Raw genomic sequence first — 25,342 nt, forward strand, 5'->3', positions numbered from 1 at the left:
ATTGTACAACCACCAGTTTTTTTACAGAAAGCAGGTAAACCTGACATTAAATGGGCGGAATGGATTCGCATTTTTGAAAACTACTTGGCAGCCATTGACGCTATGGAATTTTCTCCTAATAGGAAGAAGGCATTATTATTTAATCATCTAGGAATTGCAGCTCAAAGAATATTCGACAACTTACCAGCCATTTCATCTCCGGGTGGAGGTGATGTACTATGGAACTGCTATATTGAAGCAAAGGAACGTATGGCAAAGCATTATTCTGGAGACTCAGATGTATTACTTGAAAGATTTAATTTTGCTATGCGCAAACAAATGAGTGATGAGTCATTTGAGGAGTATATAGCAAACTTAAGAGTTTTAGCAGCTAAATGTGAATTTGGTCCAAATACTGATGTTTATATTCGGGATCAGTTTGTGTTTCATTGTTTTCACAAAAAGATTCAAGAAAGACTTTTGTCATGTTGTAATCCAACTTTGGAAGAAGTTATGGTTTTAGCTAAAGGGATTGAAAGGTCCATAAATACTTCCAAAGTTTTAGCTAATCAGAACAGCACTGTTGATCTTATTAGTGAGAAAGAAACTGTTTGTGCAATTCATAACAAACTGAGCAAACAGCCAAAGGTAAGAGTGCCTAAATTCTCAAAACAGTGTTTCCGGTGTGGCTCAAAATTTCATATTGGTAATGACACTTCTTGTCCGGCACATGGTAAGAAATGTAATAATTGTCATAAAATGGGACATTTTCAAATAGTATGTCAGTCACAACCCTCAAACAGAGGCTTTTATAGCAAAGTCAAAATCAACAGTGTTGACGTTGATGACGAAAGCTCACAGATGTCTAACCAATTTTCGAATATGTTATTAACCATTGATGTTTCGGATGGTCAGGGTGGGAAATCTGAGAAAGTCATTAAAGGAGCTATGTGTGATGTAGAGATTTGTTCTCAAACAATTCCTGTTCTAGCTGATTCAGGAGCCCCCATTGCTATTTTAGCAGATCACACATTTTTTAAGTTGTGGAAGGGTTCCATTGAATTACAGTATCCTGATGTTGCTCCTAAAGCGTTTGGAGAACAAGACATTAACCTCTTGGGTTATTTTGTATCAGATCTTCAATGTCTTGGCAGAACTATTGTAACAAAAATGTATGTAGCTGTCAAAGGACGTAATATTGTGGGTTGGAAGGATTTAGCACGTTTGGGAATAATACTGCGTCCTGGCCATGATGTTCCAGTGATTCTAGGTGAATTACCTAATTTATTTCTATCAGATTCGGTAGCCAGTGTGTGCATTTCTAAAGACACCACGCAAAGTATAATTGATTTGTTTCCAGAAGTATTCCAAGACCAAATTGGGAGAGTGCAAGGATATGAGCATGGCATAAAACTCAAAAAGGGGGCAACTCCTGTTGTACACAAAGTAAGACCCATACCCTTGAGTGTAAGAGTGGATTTGAAGGCCTTATTACATAAACTTCAATCTCAGGGGATAATTACTCCTGCAGATGCCTCAGAATGGGTATCACCCATTGTAATTACCAAGAAACAAAATGGCGAATTGAGGTTATGTGTGGACTTGAGGTCTGTTAACCAAAACATTGTGATTGATAATCATCCACTTCCACGTATTCAAGAAATGATTACGAGTTTGGGTAACTCCAAGGTGTTCTCTACCATAGATCTTCACTCGGCATACCATCAAATTCCATTAAGCGAATCTTCTCAAGATGTAACCACTTTTGTAACTCCATTTGGGGTATTCAAGTATCTACGCTTACCGTTTGGCCTTGCTTCAGCAGCAAGCGTTTTTCAAAAATTGATGGATGATTTATTTTCTGACTTACCTCAGGTGTTGGCTTTCCAAGATGACATTTTAATACACACAGTAACAGAGAAAGAACATTTATTAGTTTTAAAAAAGGTTTTGAGTATTCTAAAAGAGAAGGGAATGACAGTAAAACCTGGCAAGTGTAAATTGTTTGTAACCGAGGTGGAATATCTTGGTCATGTAATTTCTGGTGAGGGAATCAGACCTAAATTTAGCAATGTGGAAGCTGTTAGTAGGGCATGTCCTCCTTCTGATAAAGATGCGCTAAAATCTTTTCTAGGACTCTGTGAATACTATGCTAGATTTGTTCCGGGATATGCTATGGAAGTACAACCTCTTAGATCATTGCTTAAAAAAGGAACTAAATTTGAGTGGACAAAGGAATTAAATCTCACATTTGAAAGAGTTAAAAATGTAGTTATCAAAGCTCCTGCGTTACAACCTTTTGACCCTGCAGGTATTCCTTTTGTCATGGTAGATGCCAGTTTAGTTGGTATTGGGGCTGTTTTTGGTCAATGGGTGAATGGTGGTGAAAACACTGTTGCTTTTGAGTCTAGGATGTTATCAGAAGCAGAGAAACATTATAGCACTATCGAAAGGGAGGCCTTAGCTTGTGTATGGGCAGTTCAGAAGTTTAGAACTTATATTTGGGGCAATAGGTGTGTAGTATTCACTGATCATAAACCTTTGGTTCATTTGTTGAATGGAAATGGTCTAGGTAAGGCATCGGCACGTTTAGTTCGCATTCTATCCAAATTGCAAGAATACAATCTGGTGCTGAAGTATGTGCAAGGAGGCATGAACTTTCGTGCTGATTGTTTGTCCCGTTTGCCTTTACCCTATGAAGCTTCAGTTGAGATTGATGCTGAAAAAGAGTGTGTGGTAGCCCTATTGGATGTTTTAGCTGTATTTAACAATCATGTCACTGAGCAAGAATGGGTGTCAGCTATGTCCTCTGACTCTACGTTGTCTAAAGTAGCAGAATTTTTGAAAACCAAATGGCCTGCTGAGAGAAGTTTGTCAGGGGAGCTTAGAGCTTATTATCATGTGTCAAGTGAGCTCACATGTGAGAATGGTATTTGCCTGAGGGGTGATCTCATCGTTCCTCCTACCAACATCAGGGACAAAATTATTAAACTTGCCCACGAAGGTCACTTGGGTATTTCAGCTACATCCAGAAAACTTAAAATATCATATTGGTGGCCTAGCATGGATAAGCAAATTGTTTCTTTTATCAACAGGTGTCCCGAGTGTATTGTTTCTGATAAACATTGGAGGACTGTCTCTAAGCCTTTATATCCTGTTCCTTTGCCGGAGAAACCTTGGGATAAAGTTGCATTGGATTTTTCTGGGCCATTTCATTTGTTACCAAGGCACATGAAATATCTTGTGGTGGCGGTGGATTATTTTTCAAAATGGGTTTATTATTCCTTCACTTCTGAAACTGATTCTGATGTAGTTATCAGTTTTTTGAGCAAATTATTTAGATCAGAAGGGACTGTCAATACAATTGTTACTGATAATGGTTCACATTTTTTGTCTAAAAAAATTTCAGATTTCTTGAGTCTGCATGATATCAAACACCTCAGAGTGGCACTACACAATCCATCGGCGAATGGATTAGTGGAAAGGGTAAATCGGATTCTTAAAGAAGGAATTCAGACTGCTTTAGCATCAAATGTTGATGTTGCAGAATTTCTGCAAGAGAAGATTTGGGCATATCTTTCTACTCCTCATTCAACTACAGGTTGTTCTCCATTCAAATTACTAAGGGGAAGGGATCCCAGAACCAAACTTGTACCAAGATGGATGTTTCATGTCTTGAATGATGTTGACAAAAAATCTCAGTTGGTTAAAAACTCCATGAGATGTTCTGTTTTTGATAAACAACTTAAGCAGAAATTTAATTTTGATCACAGATTTTCCACAAAAACTGTTGATTTAAAAGTAAATGATTGGGTCTTACTTAAAAAACCTTTTAGGGTAAGAAAAGGAGAATCTAAGTTTCATTTTCCATCTAAAGTTCTCAAGGTTACCAAAGCTTCTGTATTATTAGAGGGACGAGATTGGTGGAGCAGAAGTTGTGTAATTCCTATTAATTTGGAGCAATTAAAGATTTTCAGGAGCATGTCTCATTTAAAACATGACGAAGGGTCAATGTTGTCGACAGATTTACAAGAATTTGAATGTGATGGGTCTTTGAAATCTAATAATTTGGATTCAGATCATTTGCATGATTCTGAGGTTCCGATTTTTAATTCTGATCATCAAACTGTGGATAATGGTTCAAGTCCTGATAGTGACAAATGCATGAATGAGGCTCATTCTAAATGTGTTACTACTAGAAGTTCGAGACAAGTTAACTTACCTGTTAAATTTAGAGATTTTATTCTGTCTTAGTGTTTTATTGTTTTTATTATAAAGGAGGGAGATGTTGTAATATGTAATTTACTTTTAATCTTCTTTCAAATATTGTATTGTGCCATGTTATTTCTTTGGTATGTTTCACGCGCATGGTTCCCATGGAACCCTCGTTTCATTGGTTGCTTCTCTTCGTTCTGGGGTGCGAGCAGCTTGGTCCCGAGTTGACCGTTACGACAGGACGGAGAGGCAGCTATGTGCGTGGGTTCCTTTGGTATGAATAAACTCTTCTACACGCAAATTAAAAATGCGTTCCTTTGTTATTTGACAACCTCCCTGCTACAATAGGTTACTTATAAGTTACTTAAGTGCAGTGTAAAATGGCTGTGAAATAACGTGGACGTTATTTCACTCAGGCTGCAGTGGCAGGCCTGTGTAAGAATTGTCAGAGCTCCCTATGGGTGGCAAAAGAAATGCTGCAGCCCATAGGGATCTCCTGGAACCCCAATACCCTGGGTACCTCAGTACCATATACTAGGGAATTATAAGGGTGTTCCAGTATGCCAATGTAAATTGGTAAAATTGGTCACTAGCCTGTTAGTGACAATTTGAAAGAAATGAGAGAGCATAACCACTGAGGTTCTGATTAGCAGAGCCTCAGTGAGACAGTTAGGCATAACACAGGTAACACATACAGGGCACACTTATGAGCACTGGGGCCCTGGCTGGCAGGGTCCCAGTGACACATACAACTAAAACAACATATATACAGTGAAATATGGGGGTAACATGCCAGCGAAGATGGTACTTTCCTACAGGTACCAACTACAAACCAGGCCAGCCGCCTACATACTATGTTGTATTTCATGTCTCAGACGCGAGAGTCTTAGACTTGGCAGGCAGACATTTTTCACCAGAGGGAGTATCATGTGTTATCTCCCAAAGGACAAAGTATAATACCAGGTTGGTATATTATACTGCTTTTTCCGGATAACCCCAAACTGTGTGTGTGGTGCAATGTTTGAAGGATTGTGCGGTAAGTACAGCCGAATTTCGGACAGACATGCAGGGTCAGCTTTTGATAGCCTTATAAAAGCCATTACGGCCTGTTTCATCTGGTATTTCGGCAAGATGGGTAAGATGGCTCCTGTCAGAAACCGGAGTAGATGTGTTTAAATTTGGCGCTCATTCGGCCAGAGGAGCAATGGCATCAAAATCTTTTTCTTTGCAGTTACGCTTAGAGGATATCTTAAGGGTCGCTGATTGGCCAGCAGAATCTACTTTTAAGTTTTTTTATTACAAACCTATTAATAGATGTATCTTCAATAGTGGTGGCACAGCTTTAAACAGGCATAATCGGAGCCTTTGGTCCTGACACAGAATGTAAAATTTTCTAGCCTTCGCGACATGAATTGTCAATTCTATTCAGGACACGGAGGCGAGGAAAAATTTACAATCTAGCAACACTGGCTGCCTCTGCCGCACTGAAAGCAATCAAGTGTCTCTGACTCATTTGTGCACCACGCCACTTGTTGGCATTTTCCCTTAGGCTAAACACCACATTTTTTTCCAGTCACACTTTTAATTTCTGAAATGTTGACGAGTTTGTACGACATAAGTCAAATAGGGAAGTGGCAACACTAGGTGAATGGTGGTACAGATTCCAGACATCTTACTGACCGAGCTACGCCCATCGCCTTTCCTTCTTTCAAACTACGGAGAACTGTTGACTTTACCAACGCTTGATTTCCATTTCCAGGCTTCTGCGTGCTACTGAGGACCTTCATACTTCCTTGTTTCAAGAAACTACATTTTCCAAGTGCGCACTTATTTCAATCTACGGTTATTGCACTTCCGGAATGTTGATTCTAGCGCGCCGGAAATCCGTCACTTCATCTGCGCGCCGTTACCTCCCCCAGCCTCCTCTAGATGATGTAACGGGGTGGAAGCGTAATCTGCGGTCAGTAGCACGAGGGAAGCATAGCAGGTTTTTTCGTGATACGAGCGACATCGCAACTCAACAAAACAGTATAGCGCTGGGCTCACCGCTCGCCTCTCTCGCGCCAGCAACATGTCCGGGGATGAGGTGAGGAGTTAGTGCAAAACCCTAGAAGCAGATTGTGGTGCTGCTCAGTGCTTCCAACTCACCTAAAAAAAACAGTCTGGTCTGCCCATTCTGTATCTGTTATCGGCAATAATAACGCAGGTGTCTCTAAACTGAACGACTTTTGGACAAACATGATAGCTGGAAAGTGCATTTATATTTGACCTGCATCCTGTGCCGGCTATGGCTTTCCGCGTATTTTGCTTTTTGTTAATTAGCCCCATATATTTGCTTTTAAACCAGTAAACAGTATAAATGTTGAGCGTGCCCTTAGCGAGGACTGGCCTGCCATTGTAATATCTGTGCTTTAAGTTTGATGTTAAATCACGAGAAAACTCGGATTTTTATGCAAAGAGATCCCATATTGTAATTGTATTCTAATAGTATTTTATGTAGCGCTTACTACCCCTGACGAGGCGTCGAAGTGCTTTTCGGCGAGTAGCACGCTACTCCAGAATCCAAAAGGAATTAGTGGTGGATTAGTATAGGGAAATATGAGTACAGTTTTATTATGAGTTAATTTGAGCCGCGGATATGTGAGTTTGTTAGTTGGTTTGACTGGGGGGGGGGGGAGGAAGAGAGAGAAGGGAAGAATCCAGAAGTGTTAATTGGGAGGTTATGGTAGTAGGATTTAGGCTTGGAATGAGTAAAGGTGTAGGGGAGGGGGGGGTGGAGGAGGAAAGAGTCTGTGGAAAGGCTTAGGGAATTGCAGGGTGAGATAAATGAGGGAGAATTTAGTAGGGGTGTTTGGGAGATCATGTTAGTAAAGTGAGGTTTGGGTGAGTTAAATGCGGAAGAGCTTAGGCAGGGTTATTTAGGAGATGAAAGTAGTATAATGGATTTCGGATGAGTCAGAGTGGGGAGAGACGGGGGGAGGGGGGAGAGAGAGACGGGGGGAGGGGGGAGAGAGAGACGGGGGGAGGGGGGAGAGAGAGATGGGGGAGGGGGGAGAGAGAGACGGGGGGAGGGGGGAGAGAGAGACGGGGGGAGGGGGGAGAGAGAGACGGGGGGAGGGGGGAGAGAGAGACGGGGGGAGGGGGGAGAGAGAGACGGGGGAGGGGGGAGAGAGAGACGGGGGGGAGGGGGGAGAGAGAGACGGGGGAGAGAGAGACGGGGGAGGGGGGGAGGGGGGAGAGAGAGACGGGGGAGAGAGAGACGGGGGAGGGGGGGAGGGGGGAGAGAGGGGGAGGGGGGAGAGAGAGACGGGGGGAGGGGGGGGAGAGACGGGGGGAGGGGGGGGAGAGACGGGGGGAGGGGGGAGAGACGGGGGGAGGGGGGAGAGAGAGACGGGAGGGGGGAGAGAGAGACGGGGGAGGGGGGAGAGAGAGACGGGGGGAGGGGGAGGGGGGGAGAGAGACGGGGGGAGGGGGGAGAGAGAGACGGGAGGGGGGAGAGAGACGGGGGGAGGGGGAGGGGGGAGGGGGAGGGGGGAGAGAGACGGGGGAGGGGGGAGAGAGACGGGGGAGGGGGGGAGAGAGACGGGGGGAGGGGGGAGAGGGAGGGGGAGAGAGACGGGGGGAGGGGGGAGAGGGAGGGGGGGAGAGAGACGGGGGGAGGGGGGGAGAGAGACGGGGGGAGGGGGGGAGAGAGACGGGGGGAGGGGGGGAGAGAGACGGGGGGAGGGGGGGAGGGGGGAGAGGGAGGGGGGGAGGGGGGAGAGGGAGGGGGGGAGAGAGACGGGGGGAGGGGGGGAGAGAGACGGGGGGAGGGGGGGGGAGAGACGGGGGAGGGGGGGAGAGACGGGGGAGGGGGGGAGAGAGACGGGGGGAGGGGGGGAGAGAGAGACGGGGGGAGGGGGGGAGAGAGAGACGGGGGGAGGGGGGGAGAGAGACGGGGGGAGGGGGGGAGAGAGACGGGGGGGAGGGGGGGAGAGAGAGACGGGGGGGAGGGGGGGAGAGAGACGGGGGGAGGGGGGGAGGGGGGTAGAGGGAGGGGGGGAGAGAGACGGGGGGAGGGGGGGAGAGAGACGGGGGGAGGGGGGGGAGAGAGACGGGGGAGGGAGGGGAGAGAGACGGGGGAGGGAGGGGAGAGGGAGGGTGAGGGAGAGAGAGAGAGGCGGGGGAGGGTGAGGGAGAGAGAGAGACGGGGGTGTAGGAAGTTGGCTCTGTATTCACTATTTCAGAGTAAGGAATAGCATGCACAGAGTCCAAGGGTTCCCCTTAGAGGTAAGATAGTGGCAAAAACAGATAATTCTAATGCTCTATTTTGAGGTAGTGTGGTCGAGCAGTAGGCTTATCAAAGGAGTAGTGTTAAGCATTTGTTGTACATACACAAGCAATAAATTAGGAACACACACCCAGAGACAATTCCAGGCCAATAGGTTTTTGTATAGAGAAATATATTTTCTTAATTTATTTTAAGAACCACAGGTTCAAGATTTACATGTAATACTTCAAATGAAAGGTATTGCAGGTAGGTACTTTAGGAACTTTGAATTTGCAAAATAGCATATACAGTTTTCACATAAATCACATATAGCTATTTTAAAACTAGACAGTGCAATTTTCAACAGTTCCTGGGGGGAGTAAGAGTTTTAGTTTTTGCAGGTAAGTAAACCACCTAGGGGGTTCAGGTTTGGGTCCAAGGTAGCCCACCGTTAGGGGTTCAGAGCAACCCCAAAGTTACCACACCAGCAGCTCAGGGCCGGTCAGGTGCAGAGGTCAAAGTGGTGCCCAAAACGTATAGGCTTCAATGGAGAAGGGGGTGCCCTGGTTCCAGTCTACCAGCAGGTAAGTACCCACGTCTTCGGAGGGCAGACCAGGGGGGTTTTGTAGGGCACCGGGGGGGACACAAGTCAGCACAGAAAGTACACCCTCAGCGGCATTGGGGGCGGCCAGGTGCAGTGTGCAAACAAGCGTCAGGTTTGTAATAGAAATCAATGGGAGACTAAGGGGTCTCTTCAGCGATGCGGGGGGGGGGGTGCTCCTCGGGGTAGCCACCACCTGAGCAAGGGAGAGGGCCACCTGCGGGTCGCTCCTGTACTGGAGGGCGGATCCTTCAGGTCCTGGGGGCTGCGGGTGCAGTGTCCCTACCAGGCGTCGGGTTCTTAGAAGCAGGCAGTCGCAGTCAGGGGGAGCCTCAGGATTCCCTCTGCATGCGTTGCTGTGGGGGCTCAGGGGTGTCAACTCTGGCTACTCATGGTCTTGCAGTCGCCGGGGAGTCCTCCCTGAAGTGATTGTTCTCCACAAATCGAGCCGGGCGTCCGGTGCAGAGTGCCAACTCTCACGCTTCCGGCGGGAAACGCATGTTGTTTGAAAGTTGCTTCTTTGTTGCAAAGTTGCAGTCTTTGGTGAACAGAGCCGCTGCCCTTGGGAGTTCTTGGTCCTTCTAGATGCAGGGCAGTCCTCTGAGGCTTCAGAGGTCACTGGTCCCTGTGGAAAGTGTCGCTGGAGCAGTGTCTTTAGAAGTGGGGAGACAGGCCGGTAGAGCTGGGGCCAAAGCAGTTGGTGTCTCCGTCTTCTCTGCAGGGATTTTCAGCTTAGCAGTCCTCTTCTTCTTAGGTTGCAGGAATCTGAGTTCCTAGGTTCTGGGGAGCCCCTAAATACTGAATTTAGGGGTGTGTTTAGGTCTGGGGGGTTAGTAGCCAATGACTACTAGCCCTGAGGGTGGCTATACCCTCTTTGTGCCTCCTCCCTGACGGGAGGGGGGCACATCCCTATTCCTATTGGGGGAATTCTCCTCCATCTGCAAGATGGAGGATTTCTAAAAGTTAGTCACCTCAGCTCAGGACACCTTAGGGGCTGTCCTGACTGGCCAGTGACTCCTTGTTTTTCTCATTATCTCCTCCGGCCTTGCCGCCAAAAGTGGGGCCGTGGCCGGAGGGGGCGAGCAACTCCACTAGCTGGAGTGCCCTGGGGTGCTGTAACAATGGGGGTGAGCCTTTGAGGCTCACCGCCAGGTGTTACAGCTCCTGCAGGGGGAGGTGATAACAAAGCCTGTTCTGGGTGGAGATGCTTACTGGCCACAGAGTGACAAAGGCACTCTCCCCATGTGGCCAGCAACGTGTGGTGTGTGGCAGGCTGCTAAAACCAGTCAGCCTACATGGGTAGTTGGTTAAGGTTTCAGGGGGGCACCTCTAAGGTGCCCTCTAGGGTGTATGTTACAATAAAATGTACACTGGCATCAGCGTGCTTTTATTGTGCTGAGAAGTTTGATACCAAACTTCACAGTTTTCAGTGTAGCCATTATGGTGCTGTGGAGTTTGTGCATGACAGACTCCCAGACCATATACTCTTATGGCTACCCTGCACTTACAATGTCTAAGGTTTTGCTTAGACACTGTAGGGGCACAGTGCTCATGCACTGGTGCCCTCACCTATGGTATAGTGCACCCTGCCTTAGGGCTGTAAGGCCTGCTAGAGGGGTGACTTATCTATACTTCTTAGGCAGCGTGAGGTTGGCATGGCACCCTGAGGGGAGTGCCATGTCGACTTAATCTTATTATCCCCACTAGCACACACAAGCTGGCAAGCAGTGTGTCTGTGCTGAGTGAGGGGTCCCCAGGGTGGCATAAGATATGCTGCAGCCCTTAGAGACCTTCCCTGGCATCAGGACCCTTGGTACCAGGGGTACCAGTTACAAGGGACTTACCTGGATGCCAGGGTGTGCCAATTGTGGAAACAAAAGTACAGGTTAGGGAAAGAACACTGGTGCTGGGGCCTGGTTAGCAGGCCTCAGCACACTTTCAAATCAAAACTTAGCATCAGCAAAGGCAAAAAGTCACGGGGTAACTATGCCAAGGAGGCATTTCCTTACAGGGGCTCCTTGTTTTTCTCATTATCTCCTCTGGACTTGCCGCCAAAAGTGGGGGCTGTGTCCGGAGGCGGGCATCTCCACTAGCTGGAGTGCCCTGGGGAATTGGGACACCAGGCTTGAGACTTTGAGGTTCACCACCAGGTGTTACAGTTCCTGCAGGGAGAGGTGTGAGGCACCTCTACTCAGGAGAGGCTTTGTTCCTGGTCAGCGTGCACAAAGGCACCCACCCCATGTGGCCAGGAACCCGTCTGGTGTGGGAGGCTGGCAGAAACTGGTCAGCCTAGCACTAGCAGTTGGGTTGGCCTGCAGGAGACATCTCTAAGATGCCCTCTGTGTGCATTTCTCAATAAATCCCACACTGGCATCAGTGTGGATTTATTGTGCTGAGGAGAAGTTTGATACCAAACTTCCCAGTATTCCGTGTAGCCATTATGGAACTGTGGAGTTCGTGTTTGACAAACTCCCAGACCATATACTCTTTATGGCTACCCTGCACTTAGTGTCTAAGAATTGGCTTAGACACTGTTGGTGCATAGTGCTCATGCAGCTATACCCTCACCTGTGGTATAGTGCACCCAGCCTTAGGGCTGTAAGGCCTGCTAGAGGGGTGACTTGCCTATGCCGCAAGCAGTGGGTTTTGGGCATGGCACCCTGAGGAAAGTGCCATGTCAACTTAGTCATTTTCTCCCCACCAGCACACACAAGCTGTGAGGCAGTTTGCTTATGCTGAGTTAGGGGTCCCCAGGGTGGCATAATACATGCTGCAGCCCGTAGAGACCTTCCATGGCCACAGGGCCCTTGATACCAGGGGTACCATTTACAAGAGACTTATCGGTGTGCCAGGGCTGTGCCAATTGTGGAGACAAAGGTACAGTTTAGGGAAAGTACACTGGTGCTGGGGCCTGGTTAGCATGTTCCCAGCACACTTTCAATCACAACTAGCATCAGCAAAAGGCAAAAAGTTAGGGGGTAACCATGCCAACAGTGGCATTTCCCTACACCAAAGGTTCAAGAATGCAAATAGTGTTTGCAAAACTGGATAAAAGGCCTTAGGTGTATCATACGTTATCTTACATATTTTGAAAATCGGTAAAGGCGTTCGACAATTCTGGGTGGGAAAAAAGAGAACAGATATTAGTAAAGTATTACATAGTCACCTTTTTATTTGAAACTAATATCATAGTGCAAAATAAGCATTAGATTTTTTATCTTGCTGGTTACATTAGGAGGGCTGAAGGACTGAGTCCCATATGCATAGTCTATTTTCCTAACACGTTCAATAGAATAGCTTCACAAAAATATTGGTGGCCATGTTATTATATGAATTACAATCAGGGTTGTGTAAATAACCACATATTTCTTTCTTGAATATTTAAAACTTGAAAATATTCATTATTAAAGTCTAATAATACTTTGTTACATTTATTACATAACGATGTCAGTGAGAAAAATACAAATGTGTGCTTTGTAATTCCAACAGATGATTTTTGATCCCACAATGAGTAAAAAGAAGAAGAAAAAGAAGAAGCCCTTTATGCTGGATGAAGAAGGAGGAGAACCACAAACCGAAGAGATGCAGGTCACTGACATGAAAGAGGTGGAGCCGGAGCCTGCAGAGGACAAAGAGACTGATGCTGATGAGGAGGAATTCAGAAGGAAAGGTATGTTACTGTTTGTCACAATGGCTATAGTAACAAAGGGTCCAAATTAATCTACTCCAGCTAATTGCAATATTTCAGTCATCCTAGTTGAAATATTTCAATTAAGTGTAACTGTTTGTGATAATGTTCTCGCTACTTTGTCTAAGTCGTCTTCGCTACTTTGTTGCAGTTTTGCAGGCTTCCAGCGCGGTCAGCAGTCGATTCCTTGGCAGAAGGTGAAGAGAAAGATGCAGAGGAACTCGGATGAGCTCTTGCATTCGTTATCAAAGGAAATCCCCAAAGCAGAGACCCTAAATAGCCAGAAAAGAGGGTTTGGCTACTTAGGAGAGAAGATAGGCTAGCAACACCTGAAGGAGCCTATCAGAAGGAGTCTCTGACGTCACCTGCTGGCCCTGGCCACTCGGAGCAGTCCAGTGTGCCAGCAGCAACTCTGTTTCCAAGATGGCAGAGGTCTGGAGCACACTGGAGGAGCTCTGGGCACCTCCCAGGGGAGGTGCAGGTCAGGGGAGTGGTCACTCCCCTTTCCTTTGTCCAGTTTCGTTCCAGAGCAGGGCTGAGGGGTCCCTGAACCGGTGTAGACTGGCTTATGCAGAAATGGGCACCATCTGTGCCCATGAAAGCATTTCCAGAGGCTAGGGGAGGCTACTCCTCCCCTGCCTTAACACCTTTTTCCAAAGAGAGAGGGTGTAACACCCTCTCTCTGAGGAAGTCCTTTGTTCTGCCATCCTGGGCCAAGCTTGGCTGGACCCCAGGAGGGCAGAAACCTGTCTGAGGGGTTGGCAACAGCAGTAGCTGCAGTGAAACCCCTGAAAAGGCAGTTTGGCAGTACCCGGGTGTAGGAAGTTGGCTCTGTATGTGCTATTTCAAAGTAAGGAATAGCATGCACAGAGTCCAAGGGTTCCCCTTAGAGGTAAAATAGTGGTAAAAAGAGATAATACTAATGCTCTATTTTGTGGTAGTGTGGTCGAGCAGTAGGCTTATCCAAGGAGTAGTGTTAAGCATTTGTTGTACATACACATAGACAATAAATGAGGTACACACACTCAGAGACAAATCCAGCCAATAGGTTTTGTTATAGAAAAAGCTTTTCTTAGTTTATTTTAAGAACCACAGGTTCAAATTTAACATGTAATATCTTGTTTGAAAGGTATTGCAGGTAAGTACATTAGGAACTTTGAATCATTTCAATTGCATGTATACTTTTCAAGTTATTCACAAATAGCTATTTTAAAAGTGGACACTTAGTGCAATTTTCACAGTTCCTGGGGGAGGTAAGTTTTTGTTAGTTTTACCAGGTAAGTAAGGCACTTACAGGGTTCAGTTCTTGGTCCAAGGTAGCCCACCGTTGGGGGTTCAGAGCAACCCCAAAGTCACCACACCAGCAGCTCAGGGCCGGTCAGGTGCAGAGTTCAAAGTGGTGCCCAAAACGCATAGGCTAGAATGGAGAGAAGGGGGTGCCCCGGTTCCGGTCTGCTTGCAGGTAAGTACCCGCGTCTTCGGAGGGCAGACCAGGGGGGTTTTGTAGGGCACCGGGGGGGACACAAGCCCACACAGAAATTTCACCCTCAGCGGCGCGGGGGCGGCCGGGTGCAGTGTTAGAACAAGCGTCGGGTTCGCAATGTTAGTCAATGAGAGATCAAGGGATCTCTTCAGCGCTGCAGGCAGGCAAGGGGGGGGCTTCCTCGGGGAAACCTCCACTTGGGAGAGGGACTCCTGGGGGTCACTTCTGCAGTGAAAGTCCGGTCCTTCAGGTCCTGGGGGCTGCGGGTGCAGGGTCTTTTCCAGGCGTCGGGACTTAGGTTTCAGAGAGTCGCGGTCAGGGGAAGCCTCGGGATTCCCTCTGCAGGCGGCGCTGTGGGGGCTCAGGGGGGACAGGTTTTGGTACTCACAGTCGTAGAGTAGTCCGGGGGTCCTCCCTGAGGTGTTGGTTCTCCACCAGCCGGGTCGGGGTCGCCGGGTGCAGTGTTGCAAGTCTCACGCTTCTTGCGGGGAGTTGCAGGGTTCTTTAAAGCTGCTTCTTGAGACAAAGTTGCAGTCTTTTTGGAGCAGGTCCGCTGTCCTCGGGAGTTTCTTGTCGTCGTCGAAGCAGGGCAGTCCTCAGAGGATTCAGAGGTCGCTGGTCCCTTTGGAAGGCGTCGCTGGAGCAGAGTTCTTTGGAAGGCAGGAGACAGGCCGGTGAGTTTCTGGAGCCAAGGCAGTTGTTGTCTTCTGGTCTTCCTCTGCAGGGGTTTTCAGCTAGGCAGTCCTTGTTGCAGGAATCTAATTTTCTAGGGTTCAGGGTAGCCCTTAAATACTAAATTTAAGGGCGTGTTTAGGTCTGGGGGGTTAGTAGCCAATGGCTACTAGCCCTGAGGGTGGGTACACCCTCTTTGTGCCTCCTCCCAAGGGGAGGGGGTCACAATCCTAACCCTATTGGGGGAATCCTCCATCTGCAAGATGTAGGATTTCTAAAAGTTAGTCACTTCAGCTCAGGACACCTTAGGGGCTGTCCTGACTGGCCAGTGACTCCTCCTTGTTGCTTTCTTTGTTCCCTCCAGCCTTGCCGCCAAAAGTGGGGGCCGTGGCCGGAGGGGGCGGGCAACTCCACTAAGCTGGAGTGCCCTGCTGGGCTGTGACAAAGGGGTGAGCCTTTGAGGCTCACCGCCAGGTGTTACAGCTCCTGCCTGGGGGAGGTGTTAGCATCTCCACCCAGTGCAGGCTTTGTTACTGGCCTCAGAGTGACAACGGCACTCTCCCCATGGGGCCAGCAACATGTCTCTAGTGTGGCAGGCTGCTGGAACTAGTCAGCCTACACAGACAGTCGGTTAAGTTTCAGGGGGCACCTCTAAGGTGCCCTCTGGGGTGTATTTTGCAATAAAATGTACACTGGCATCAGTGTGCATTTATTGTACTGAGAAGTTTGATACCAAACTTCCCAGTTTTCAGTGTAGCCATTATGGTGCTGTGGAGTTCGTGTTTGACAAACTCCCAGACCATATACTCTTATGGCTACCCTGCACTTACAATGTCTAAGGTTTTGTTTAGACATTGTAGGGGTACCATGCTCATGCACTGGTACCCTCACCTATGGTATAGTGCACCCTGCCTTAGGGCTGTAAGGCCTGCTAGAGGGCTGTCTTACCTATACTGCATAGGCAGTGAGAGGCTGGCATGGCACCCTGAGGGGAGTGCCATGTCGACTTACTCGTTTTGTCCTCACTAGCACACACAAGCTGGCAAGCAGTGTGTCTGTGCTGAGTGAGAGGTCTCCAGGGTGGCATAAGACATGCTGCAGCCCTTAGAGACCTTCCTTGGCATCAGGGCCCTTGGTACTAGAAGTACCAGTTACAAGGGACTTATCTGGATGCCAGGGTCTGCCAATTGTGGATACAAAAGTACAGGTTAGGGAAAGAACACTGGTGCTGGGGCCTGGTTAGCAGGCCTCAGCACACTTTCAATTGTAAACATAGCATCAGCAAAGGCAAAAAGTCAGGGGGCAACCATGCCAAGGAGGCATTTCCTTACACAACCCCCCCCCCCCCCCCCAAACGAAAGAGGATGAGACTAACCTTTCCCAAGAGAGTCTTCATTTTCTAAGTAGAAGAACCTGGAAAGGCCATCTGCATTGGCATGGGCAGTCCCAGGTCTGTGTTCCACTATAAAGTCCATTCCCTGTAGGGAGATGGACCACCTCAACAGTTTAGGATTTTCACCTTTCATTTGCATCAGCCATTTGAGAGGTCTGTGGTCAGTTTGAACTAGGAAGTGAGTCCCAAAGAGGTATGGTCTCAGCTTCTTCAGGGACCAAACCACAGCAAAGGCCTCCCTCTCAATGGCACTCCAACGCTGCTCCCTGGGGAGTAACCTCCTGCTAATGAAAGCAACAGGCTGGTCAAGGCCATCATCATTTGTTTGGGACAAAACTGCCCCTATCCCATGTTCAGAGGCATCTGTCTGCACAATGAATTGCTTAGAATAATCTGGAGCTTTTAGAACTGGTGCTGAGCACATTGCTTGTTTCAGGGTGTCAAAGGCCTGTTGGCATTCCACAGTCCAGTTCACTTTCTTGGGCATTTTCTTGGAGGTGAGTTCAGTGAGGGCTGTCACAATGGATCCATATCCCTTCACAAACCTCCTGTAATACCCAGTCAAGCCAAGGAATGCCCTGACTTGAGTCTGGGTTTTTGGAGCTACCCAGTCCAGAATAGTCTGGATCTTGGGTTGGAGTGGCTGAACTTGGCCTCCACCTACAAGGTGTCCCAAGTAAACCACAGTTCCCTGCCCTATCTGGCATTTGGATGCCTTGATAGAGAGGCCTGCAGATTGCAGAGCCTTCAAAACCTTCTTCAGGTGGACCAGGTGATCCTGCCAGGTGGAGCTAAAGACAGCAATATCATCAAGATAAGCTGTGCTAAAGGACTCCAAACCAGCAAGGACTTGATTCACCAACCTTTGGAAGGTGGCAGGGGCATTCTTTAAACCAAAGGGCATAACAGTAAACTGATAATGCCCATCAGGTGTGGAGAATGCTGTTTTCTCTTTTGCTCCAGGTGCCATTTTGATTTGCCAGTACCCTGCTGTCAAGTCAAAGGTACTTAAGAATTTGGCAGCACCTAATTTATCTATGAGCTCATCAGCTCTAGGAATTGGATGAGCATCTGTCTTGGTGACAGAATTGAGCCCTCTGTAGTCCACACAAAACCTCATCTCTTTCTTTCCATCTTTGGAGTGAGGTTTGGGGACTAAGACCACTGGGCTAGCCCAGGGGCTGTCAGAGCGCTCAATTACTCCCAATTCCAGCATCTTGTGGACTTCCACCTTGATGCTTTCCTTAACATGGTCAGACTGTCTAAAAATTTTGTTTTTGACAGGCATGCTGTCTCCTGTGTCCACATCATGGGTACACAGGTGTGTCTGACCAGGGGTTAAGGAGAAGAGTTCAGGAAACTGTTGTAGGACTCTCCTACAATCAGCTTGCTGTTGGCCAGAGAGGGTGTCGGAGTAGATCACTCCATCTACTGAGCCATCTTTTGGGTCTGATGATAGAAGATCAGGGAGAGGTTCACTCTCTGCCTCCTGATCCTCATCTGTTACCATCAACAGATTTACATCAGCCCTGTCATGGAAGAGCTTAAGGCGGTTCACATGGATCACCCTCTTGGGGCTCCTGCTTGTGCCCAGGTCCACCAGGTAGGTGACCTGACTCTTCCTTTCTAGCACTGGGTAAGGGCCACTCCATTTGTCCTGGAGTGCCCTGGGAGCCACAGGCTCCAGAACCCAGACTTTCTGCCCTGGTTGGAACTCAACCATTGCAGCCTTTTGGTCATACCAAAACTTCTGGAGCTGTTGGCTGGCCTCAAGGTTTTTGGTTGCCTTTTCCATGTACTCTGCCATTCTAGAGCGAAGGCCAAGTACATAGTCCACTATGTCTTGTTTAGGCTCATGAAGAGGTCTCTCCCAGCCTTCTTTAACAAGAGCAAGTGGTCCCCTTACAGGGTGACCAAACAGAAGTTCAAAGGGTGAGAATCCTACTCCCTTCTGTGGCACCTCTCTGTAAGCAAAAAGCAGACCTGGCAAGAGGACATCCCATCTCCTTTTGAGTTTTTCTGGGAGCCCCATGATCATGCCTTTTAATGTCTTGTTGAATCTCTCAACTAAGCCATTAGTTTGTGGATGGTATGGTGTAGTGAATTTGTAAGTCACTCCACACTCATTCCACATATGTTTCAGGTATGCTGACATGAAGTTGGTACCTCTGTCAGACACCACCTCCTTAGGGAAACCCACTCTGGTAAAGATACCAATGAGGGCCTTGGCTACTGCAGGGGCAGTAGTCGACCTAAGGGGAATAGCTTCAGGATACCTAGTAGCATGATCCACTACTACTATGAAGTACATATTTCCTGAGGCTGTGGGAGGTTCCAGTGGACCAACTATGTCCACACCCACTCTTTCAAAGGGGACCCCCACCACTGGAAGTGGAATGAGGGGGGCCTTTGGGTGCCCACCTGTCTTACCACTGGATTGACAGGTGGGGCAGGAGAGGCAAAACTCCTTAACCTTCTGGGACATATTGGGCCAGTAGAAGTGGTTGACTAACCTCTCCCACGTCTTGGTTTGTCCCAAATGCCCAGCAAGGGGAATATCATGGGCTAAGGTCAGAATAAACTCTCTGAACGACTGAGGCACTACCACTCTCCTAGTGGCACCAGGTTTGGGGTCTCTGGCCTCAGTGTACAGGAGTCCATCTTCCCAATAGACCCTATGTGTTCCATTTTTCTTGCCCTTGGACTCTTCAGCAGCTTGCTGCCTAAGGCCTTCAAGAGAGGGACAGGTTTCTTGTCCCTTACACAGCTCCTCCCTTGAGGGTCCCCCTGGGCCTAAGAGCTCAACCTGATAAGGTTCAAGTTCCAAAGGCTCAGTTCCCTCAGAGGGCAGAACTTCTTCCTGGGGAAAGAGGTTCTCTTTTTCTGACTGTGTTGCAGTTGGTTTCCCAACTGACTTTCCTTTTCTCTTGGTAGGCTGGGCCTTTCTTCCAGACTCCAGCTCTACTTTTTCACCCTGTGCCTTGCATTGTGCTCTTGTTTTCACACACACCAGTTCAGGGATACCCAGCATGGCTGCATGGGTCTTTAGTTCTACCTCAGCCCATGCTGAGGACTCCAGGTCATTTCCAAGCAGACAGTCTACTGGGATGTTTGAGGAGACCACCACCTGTTTCAGGCCATTGACCCCTCCCCATTCTAAAGTTACCATTGCCATGGGATGTGCTTTAGTTTGATTGTCAGCATTGGTGACTGTATAAGTTTTTCCAGTCAGGTATTGGCCAGGGGAAACCAGTTTCTCTGTCACCATGGTGACACTGGCACCTGTATCCCTCAGGCCTTCTACACTTGTCCCATTAATAAAGAGCTGCTGCCTGTATTTTTGCATGTTAGGAGGCCAGGCAGCTAGTGTGGCTAAATCCACCCCACCCTCAGAGACTAGAGTAGCTTCAGTGTGGACCCTGATTTGCTCTGGGCACACTGTTGATCCCACTTGGAGACTAGCCATTCCAGTGTTACCTGGATTGGAGTTTGGAGTGGAACTTTTCTTGGGACAGGCCTTGTCTCCAGTTTGGTGTCCAGACTGACTACAGTTTCGACACCAGGCCTTTTTGGGATCAAAGTTTTTACCCTTGTACCCAGGATTGTTTTGTGAAGAGGCTCTGGGCCCACCCTCCTGTGCAGGTTTTTGGGGGCCTGTAGAAGACTCTTTACTATTTTTATTTTTGGCTGTCTAACCACCTTTCCCCTGGGGAGGTTTTGTGACCCCTTTCTTTTGGTCACCCCCTGTGGAAGTTTTGGACACCCTTGTCTTGACCCAATGGTCCGCCTTCTTTCCCAATTCTTGGGGAGAAATTGGTCCTAGGTCTACCAGATGCTGATGCAGTTTCATTGAAACAATTAATTAACAGGTGTTCCTTCACAAATAAATTGTACAGCCCATCATAATTACTTACACCACTGCCTTGAATCCAACCATCTAGTGTTTTTACTGAGTAGTCTACAAAGTCAACCCAGGTCTGGCTCGAGGATTTTTGAGCCCCCCTGAATCTAATCCTATACTCCTCAGTGGAGAATCCAAAGCCCTCAATCAGGGTACCCTTCATGAGGTCATAAGATTCTGCATCTTTTCCAGAGAGTGTGAGGAGTCTATCCCTACTTTCCTGTGAACATTTCCCAAAGGAGAGCACCCCAGTGAGATTTGTTCACTTTTCTGGTTACACAAGCCCTCTCAAAAGCTGTGAACCATTTGGTGATGTCATCACCATCTTCATATTTAGTTACAATCCCTTTAGGGATTTTCAACATGTCAGGAGAATCTCTGACCCTATTTATGTTGCTGCCACCATTGATGGGTCCCAGGCCCATCTCTTGTCTTTCCCTCTCTATGGCTAGGATCTGTCTTTCCAAAGCCAATCTTTTGGCCATCCTGGCTAACTGGATGTCCTCTTCACTGGAGTTATCCTCAGTGATTTCAGAGTTGTTGGTCCCTCCTGTGAGGGAACCAGCATCTCTGACTATTATTTGTGGAGTCAGGGCTTGAGTAGCCCTGCTCTCCCTAAGTAGGACTGGAGGGGGGGAATTTCCCTCCAAGTCACTATCTTCATCCTCTGAGTTGCCACCCTCAGAGGGGTTGGCCTTTTCAAACTCTGCCAAAAGCTCCTGGAGCTGTACTTTGGTAGGTTTGGGGCCTATGGTTATTTTCTTTAGTTTACAGCGTGACCTTAGCTCTCTCATCTGTAGATGGAGGTAAGGTGTGGTGTCGAGTTCCACCACAGCCACATCTGTGCTAGACATTTTGCTTCTAAAAGTTGGAATACTTTTTAAGAATCTACAACTGGTTCTAGAATCTAATTCAAACTTTTACAAACTTTTAAACTCTAAAAGAAATGCTAAACAGGATCTAACACAAGGCCCTAGCAGGTCTTTTAAGAATTTAGAAAACTTTTCAAATTGCAAAAATCAATTTCTAATGACAATTTTGGAATTTGTCGTGTGATCAGGTATTGGCTGAGTAGTCCAGCAAATGCAAAGTCTTGTACCCCACCGCTGATCCACCAATGTAGGAAGTTGGCTCTGTATGTGCTATTTCAAAGTAAGGAATAGCATGCACAGAGTCCAAGGGTTCCCCTTAGAGGTAAAATAGTGGTAAAAATAGATAATACTAATGCTCTATTTTGTGGTAGTGTGGTCGAGCAGTAGGCTTATCCAAGGAGTAGTGTTAAGCATTTGTTGTACATACACATAGACAATAAATGAGGTACACACACTCAGAGACAAATCCAGCCAATAGGTTTTGTTATAGAAAAATATCTTTTCTTAGTTTATTTTAAGAACCACAGGTTCAAATTTAACATGTAATATCTTGTTTGAAAGGTATTGCAGGTAAGTACATTAGGAACTTTGAATCATTTCAATTGCATGTATACTTTTCAAGTTATTCACAAATAGCTACTTTAAAAGTGGACACTTAGTGCAATTTTCACAGTTCCTGGGGGAGGTAAGTTTTTGTTAGTTTTACCAGGTAAGTAAGACACTTACAGGGTTCAGTTCTTGGTCCAAGGTAGCCCACCGTTGGGGGTTCAGAGCAACCCCAAAGTTACCACACCAGCAGCTCAGGGCCGGTCAGGTGCAGAGTTCAAAGTGGTGCCCAAAACGCATAGGCTTCAATGGAGAGAAGGGGGTGCCCCGGTTCCAGTCTGCCAGCAGGTAAGTACCCGCGTCTTCGGAGGGCAGACCAGGGGGGTTTTGTAGGGCACCGGGGGGGACACAAGCCCACACAGAAATTTCACCCTCAGCGGCGCAGGGGCGGCCGGGTGCAGTGTTAGAACAAGCGTCGGGTTCGCAATGGAAGTCAATGAGAGATCAAGGGATCTCTTCAGCGCTGCAGGCAGGCAAGGGGGGGCTTCCTCGGGGAAACCTCCACTTGGGCAAGGGAGAGGGACTCCTGGGGGTCACTTCTGCAGTGAAAGTCCGGTCCTTCAGGTCCTGGGGGCTGCGGGTGCAGGGTCTTTTCCAGGCGTCGGGACTTGGGTTTCAGAGAGTCGCGGTCAGGGGAAGCCTCGGGATTCCCTCTGCAGGCGGCGCTGTGGGGGCTCAGGGGGGACAGGTTTTGGTACTCGCAGTCGTAGAGTAGTCCGGGGGTCCTCCCTGAGGTGTTGGTTCTCCACCAGCCGAGTCGGGGTCGCCGGGTGCAGTGTTGCAAGTCTCATGCTTCTTGCGGGGAGATTGCAGGGTTCTTTAAAGCTGCTTCTTTGGATAAAGTTGCAGTCTTTTTGGAGCAGGTCCGCTGTCCTCGGGAGTTTATTGTCGTCGAAGCAGGGCAGTCCTCAGAGGATTCAGAGGTCGCTGGTCCCTTTGGAAGGCGTCGCTGGAGCAGAGTTCTTTGGAAGGCAGGAGACAGGCCGGTGAGTTTCTGGAGCCAAGGCAGTTGTTGTCTTCTGGTCTTCCTCTGCAGGGGTTTTCAGCTAGGCAGTCCTTCTTGTTGTTGCAGGAATCTAATTTTTCTAGGGTTCAGGGTAGCCCTTAAATACTAAATTTAAGGGCGTGTTTAGGTCTGGGGGGTTAGTAGCCAATGGCTACTAGCCCTGAGGGTGGGTACACCCTCTTTGTGCCCCCTCCCAAGGGGAGGGGGTCACAATCCTAACCCTATTGGGGGAATCCTCCATCTGCAAGATGGAGGATTTCTAAAAGTTAGTCACCTCAGCTCAGGACACCTTAGGGGCTGTCCTGACTGGCCAGTGACTCCTCCTTGTTATTCTCATTATTTTCTCCGGCCTTGCCGCCATAAGTGGGGCCGGGGGCGGGCAACTCCACTAGCTGGAGTGTCCTGCGGTGCGGTGACAAAGGGGTGAGCCTTTGAGGCTCACCGCCAGGTGTTACAGCTCCTGCCTGGGGGAGGTGTTAGCATCTCCACCCAGTGCAGGCTTTGTTACTGGCCTCAGAGTGACAAAGGCACTCTCCCCATGGGGCCAGCAACATGTCTCTAGTGTGGCAGGCTGCTGGAACTAGTCAGCCTACACAGACAGTCGGTTAAGTTTCAGGGGGCACCTCTAAGGTGCCCTCTGGGGTGTATTTTGCAATAAAATGTACACTGGCATCAGTGTGCATTTATTGTGCTGAGAAGTTTGATACCAAACTTCCCAGTTTTCAGTGTAGCCATTATGGTGCTGTGGAGTTCGTGTTTGACAGACTCCCAGACCATATACTCTTATGGCTACCCTGCACTTACAATGTCTAAGGTTTTGCTTAGACACTGTAGGGGTACAGTGCTCATGCACTGGTACCCTCACCTATGGTATAGTGCACCCTGCCTTAGGGCTGTAAGGCCTGCTAGAGGGGTGTCTTACCTATACTGCATAGGCAGTGAGAGGCTGGCATGGCACCCTGAGGGGAGTGCCATGTCGACTTACTCATTTTGTTCTCACTAGCACACACAAGCTGGTAAGCAGTGTGTCTGTGCTGAGTGAGGGGTCTCTAGGGTGGCATAATACATGCTGCAGCCCTTAGAGACCTTCCCTGGCATCAGGGCCCTTGGTACCAGAGGTACCAGTTACAAGGGACTTATCTGGATGCCAGGGTGTGCCAATTGTGGAATCAAAAGTACAGGTTAGGGAAAGAACACTGGTGCTGGGGCCTGGTTAGCAGGCCTCAGCACACTTTCAATTCAAAACATAGCATCAGCAAAGGCAAAAAGTCAGGGGGTAACCATGCCAAGGATGCATTTCCTTACAGTGTGTGTTCTTTATTTATTGCCTGTGTGTGTACGACAAATGCTTAACACTACTGTAAGGAAATGCCTCCTTGGCATGGTTACCCCCTGACTTTATGCCTTTGCTGATGCTAAGTTTTGATTTGAAAGTGTGCTGAGGCCTGCTAACCAGGCCCCAGCACCAGTGTTCTTTCCCTAACCTGTACTTTTGTTTCCACAATTGGCACACTCTGGCATCCAGGTAAGTCCCTTGTACTGGTACCCCGGGTACCAAGGGCCCTGATGCCAGGGAAGGTCTCTAAGGGCTGCAGCATATCTTATGCCACCCTGGGGACCCCTCACTCAGCACAGACACATTGCTTGCCAGCTTCTGTGTGCTGGTGAGGACAAAACGAGTAAGTCGACATGGCACTCCCCTCAGGGTGCCATGCCAACCTCACACTGCCTATGCAGTATAAATAAGTCACCCCTCTAGCAGGCCTTACAACCCTAAGGCAGGGTGCACTATACCATAGGTGAGGGCACCCGTGCATGAGCACTGTGCCCCTACAGTGTCTAAGCAAAACCTTAGACATTGTAAGTTCAGGGTAGCCATAAGAGTATATGGTCTGGGAGTCTGTCATGCACGAACTCCACAGCACCATAATGGCTACACTGAAAACTGGGAAGTTTGGTATCAAACTTCTCAGCACAATAAATGCACACTGATGCCAGTGTACATTTTATTGTAACATACACCCCAGAGGGCACCTTAGAGGTTCCCCCTGAAACCTTAACCGACTATCCTTGTAGGCTGACTAGTTCTAGCAGCCTGCCACACACCAGACACGTTGCTGGCCACATGGGGAGAGTGCCTTTGTCACTCTGTGGCTAGTAACAAAGCCTGTACTGGGTGGAGATGCTTATCACCTCCCCCTGCAGAAACTGTAACACCTGGCGGTGAGCCTCAAAGGCTCTCCCCCTTTGTTACAGCACCCCAGGGCACTCCAGCTAGTGGAGTTGCCCACCCCCTCCGGCCACGGCCCCACTTTTGGCAACAAGGCCGGAGGAGATAATGAGAAAAACAAGGAGGAGTCACTGGGCAGTCAGGACAGCCCCTAAGGTGTGCTGAGGTGACTCTGACTTTTAGAAATCCTCCATCTTGCAGATGCTTAACACTACTCCTCTGATAAGCCTACTGCTCGACCACACTACCACAAAATAGAGCATTAGTATTATCTCTTTTTGCCACTATCTTACCTCTAAGGGGAAACCTTGGACTGTGCATACTATTCCTTACTTTGAAATAGTGCATACAGAGCCAACTTCCTACATTGGTGGATCAGCGGTGGGGTACAAGACTTTGCATTTGCTGGACTACTCAGCCAATACCTGATCACGCAACTAAATTCCA

The 25,342-nt window shown here is 48.2% G+C and overlaps 1 protein-coding gene across 8 annotated transcripts in view; it reads left to right on the forward strand.

Moving 5' to 3' along the window:
- Positions 1–6,087: 6,087 nt before the first annotated feature.
- The window catches only part of EIF2S2 (eukaryotic translation initiation factor 2 subunit beta), a 327,902-nt gene continuing 308,647 nt past the window's right edge, over positions 6,088–25,342 (forward strand). For 3 of the 8 annotated variants that reach the window (XM_069243953.1, XM_069243958.1, XM_069243955.1), the window contains exons 1-2: positions 6,092–6,280; positions 12,534–12,714. In XM_069243953.1, coding sequence (XP_069100054.1) covers positions 6,266–6,280; positions 12,534–12,714 — 196 coding nt within the window. In that variant the 5' untranslated portion in view covers positions 6,092–6,265. Of the gene's footprint in view, positions 6,281–12,530; positions 12,715–25,342 lie in introns of all 8 variants that reach the window. The other 5 variants (XM_069243950.1, XM_069243954.1, XM_069243957.1 and 2 more) reach the window with 4 other exon arrangements.

Source organism: Pleurodeles waltl, chromosome 7 (genome assembly GCF_031143425.1).
Source record: "Pleurodeles waltl isolate 20211129_DDA chromosome 7, aPleWal1.hap1.20221129, whole genome shotgun sequence".
Classification (NCBI taxonomy): Eukaryota; Metazoa; Chordata; class Amphibia; order Caudata; family Salamandridae; genus Pleurodeles; species Pleurodeles waltl.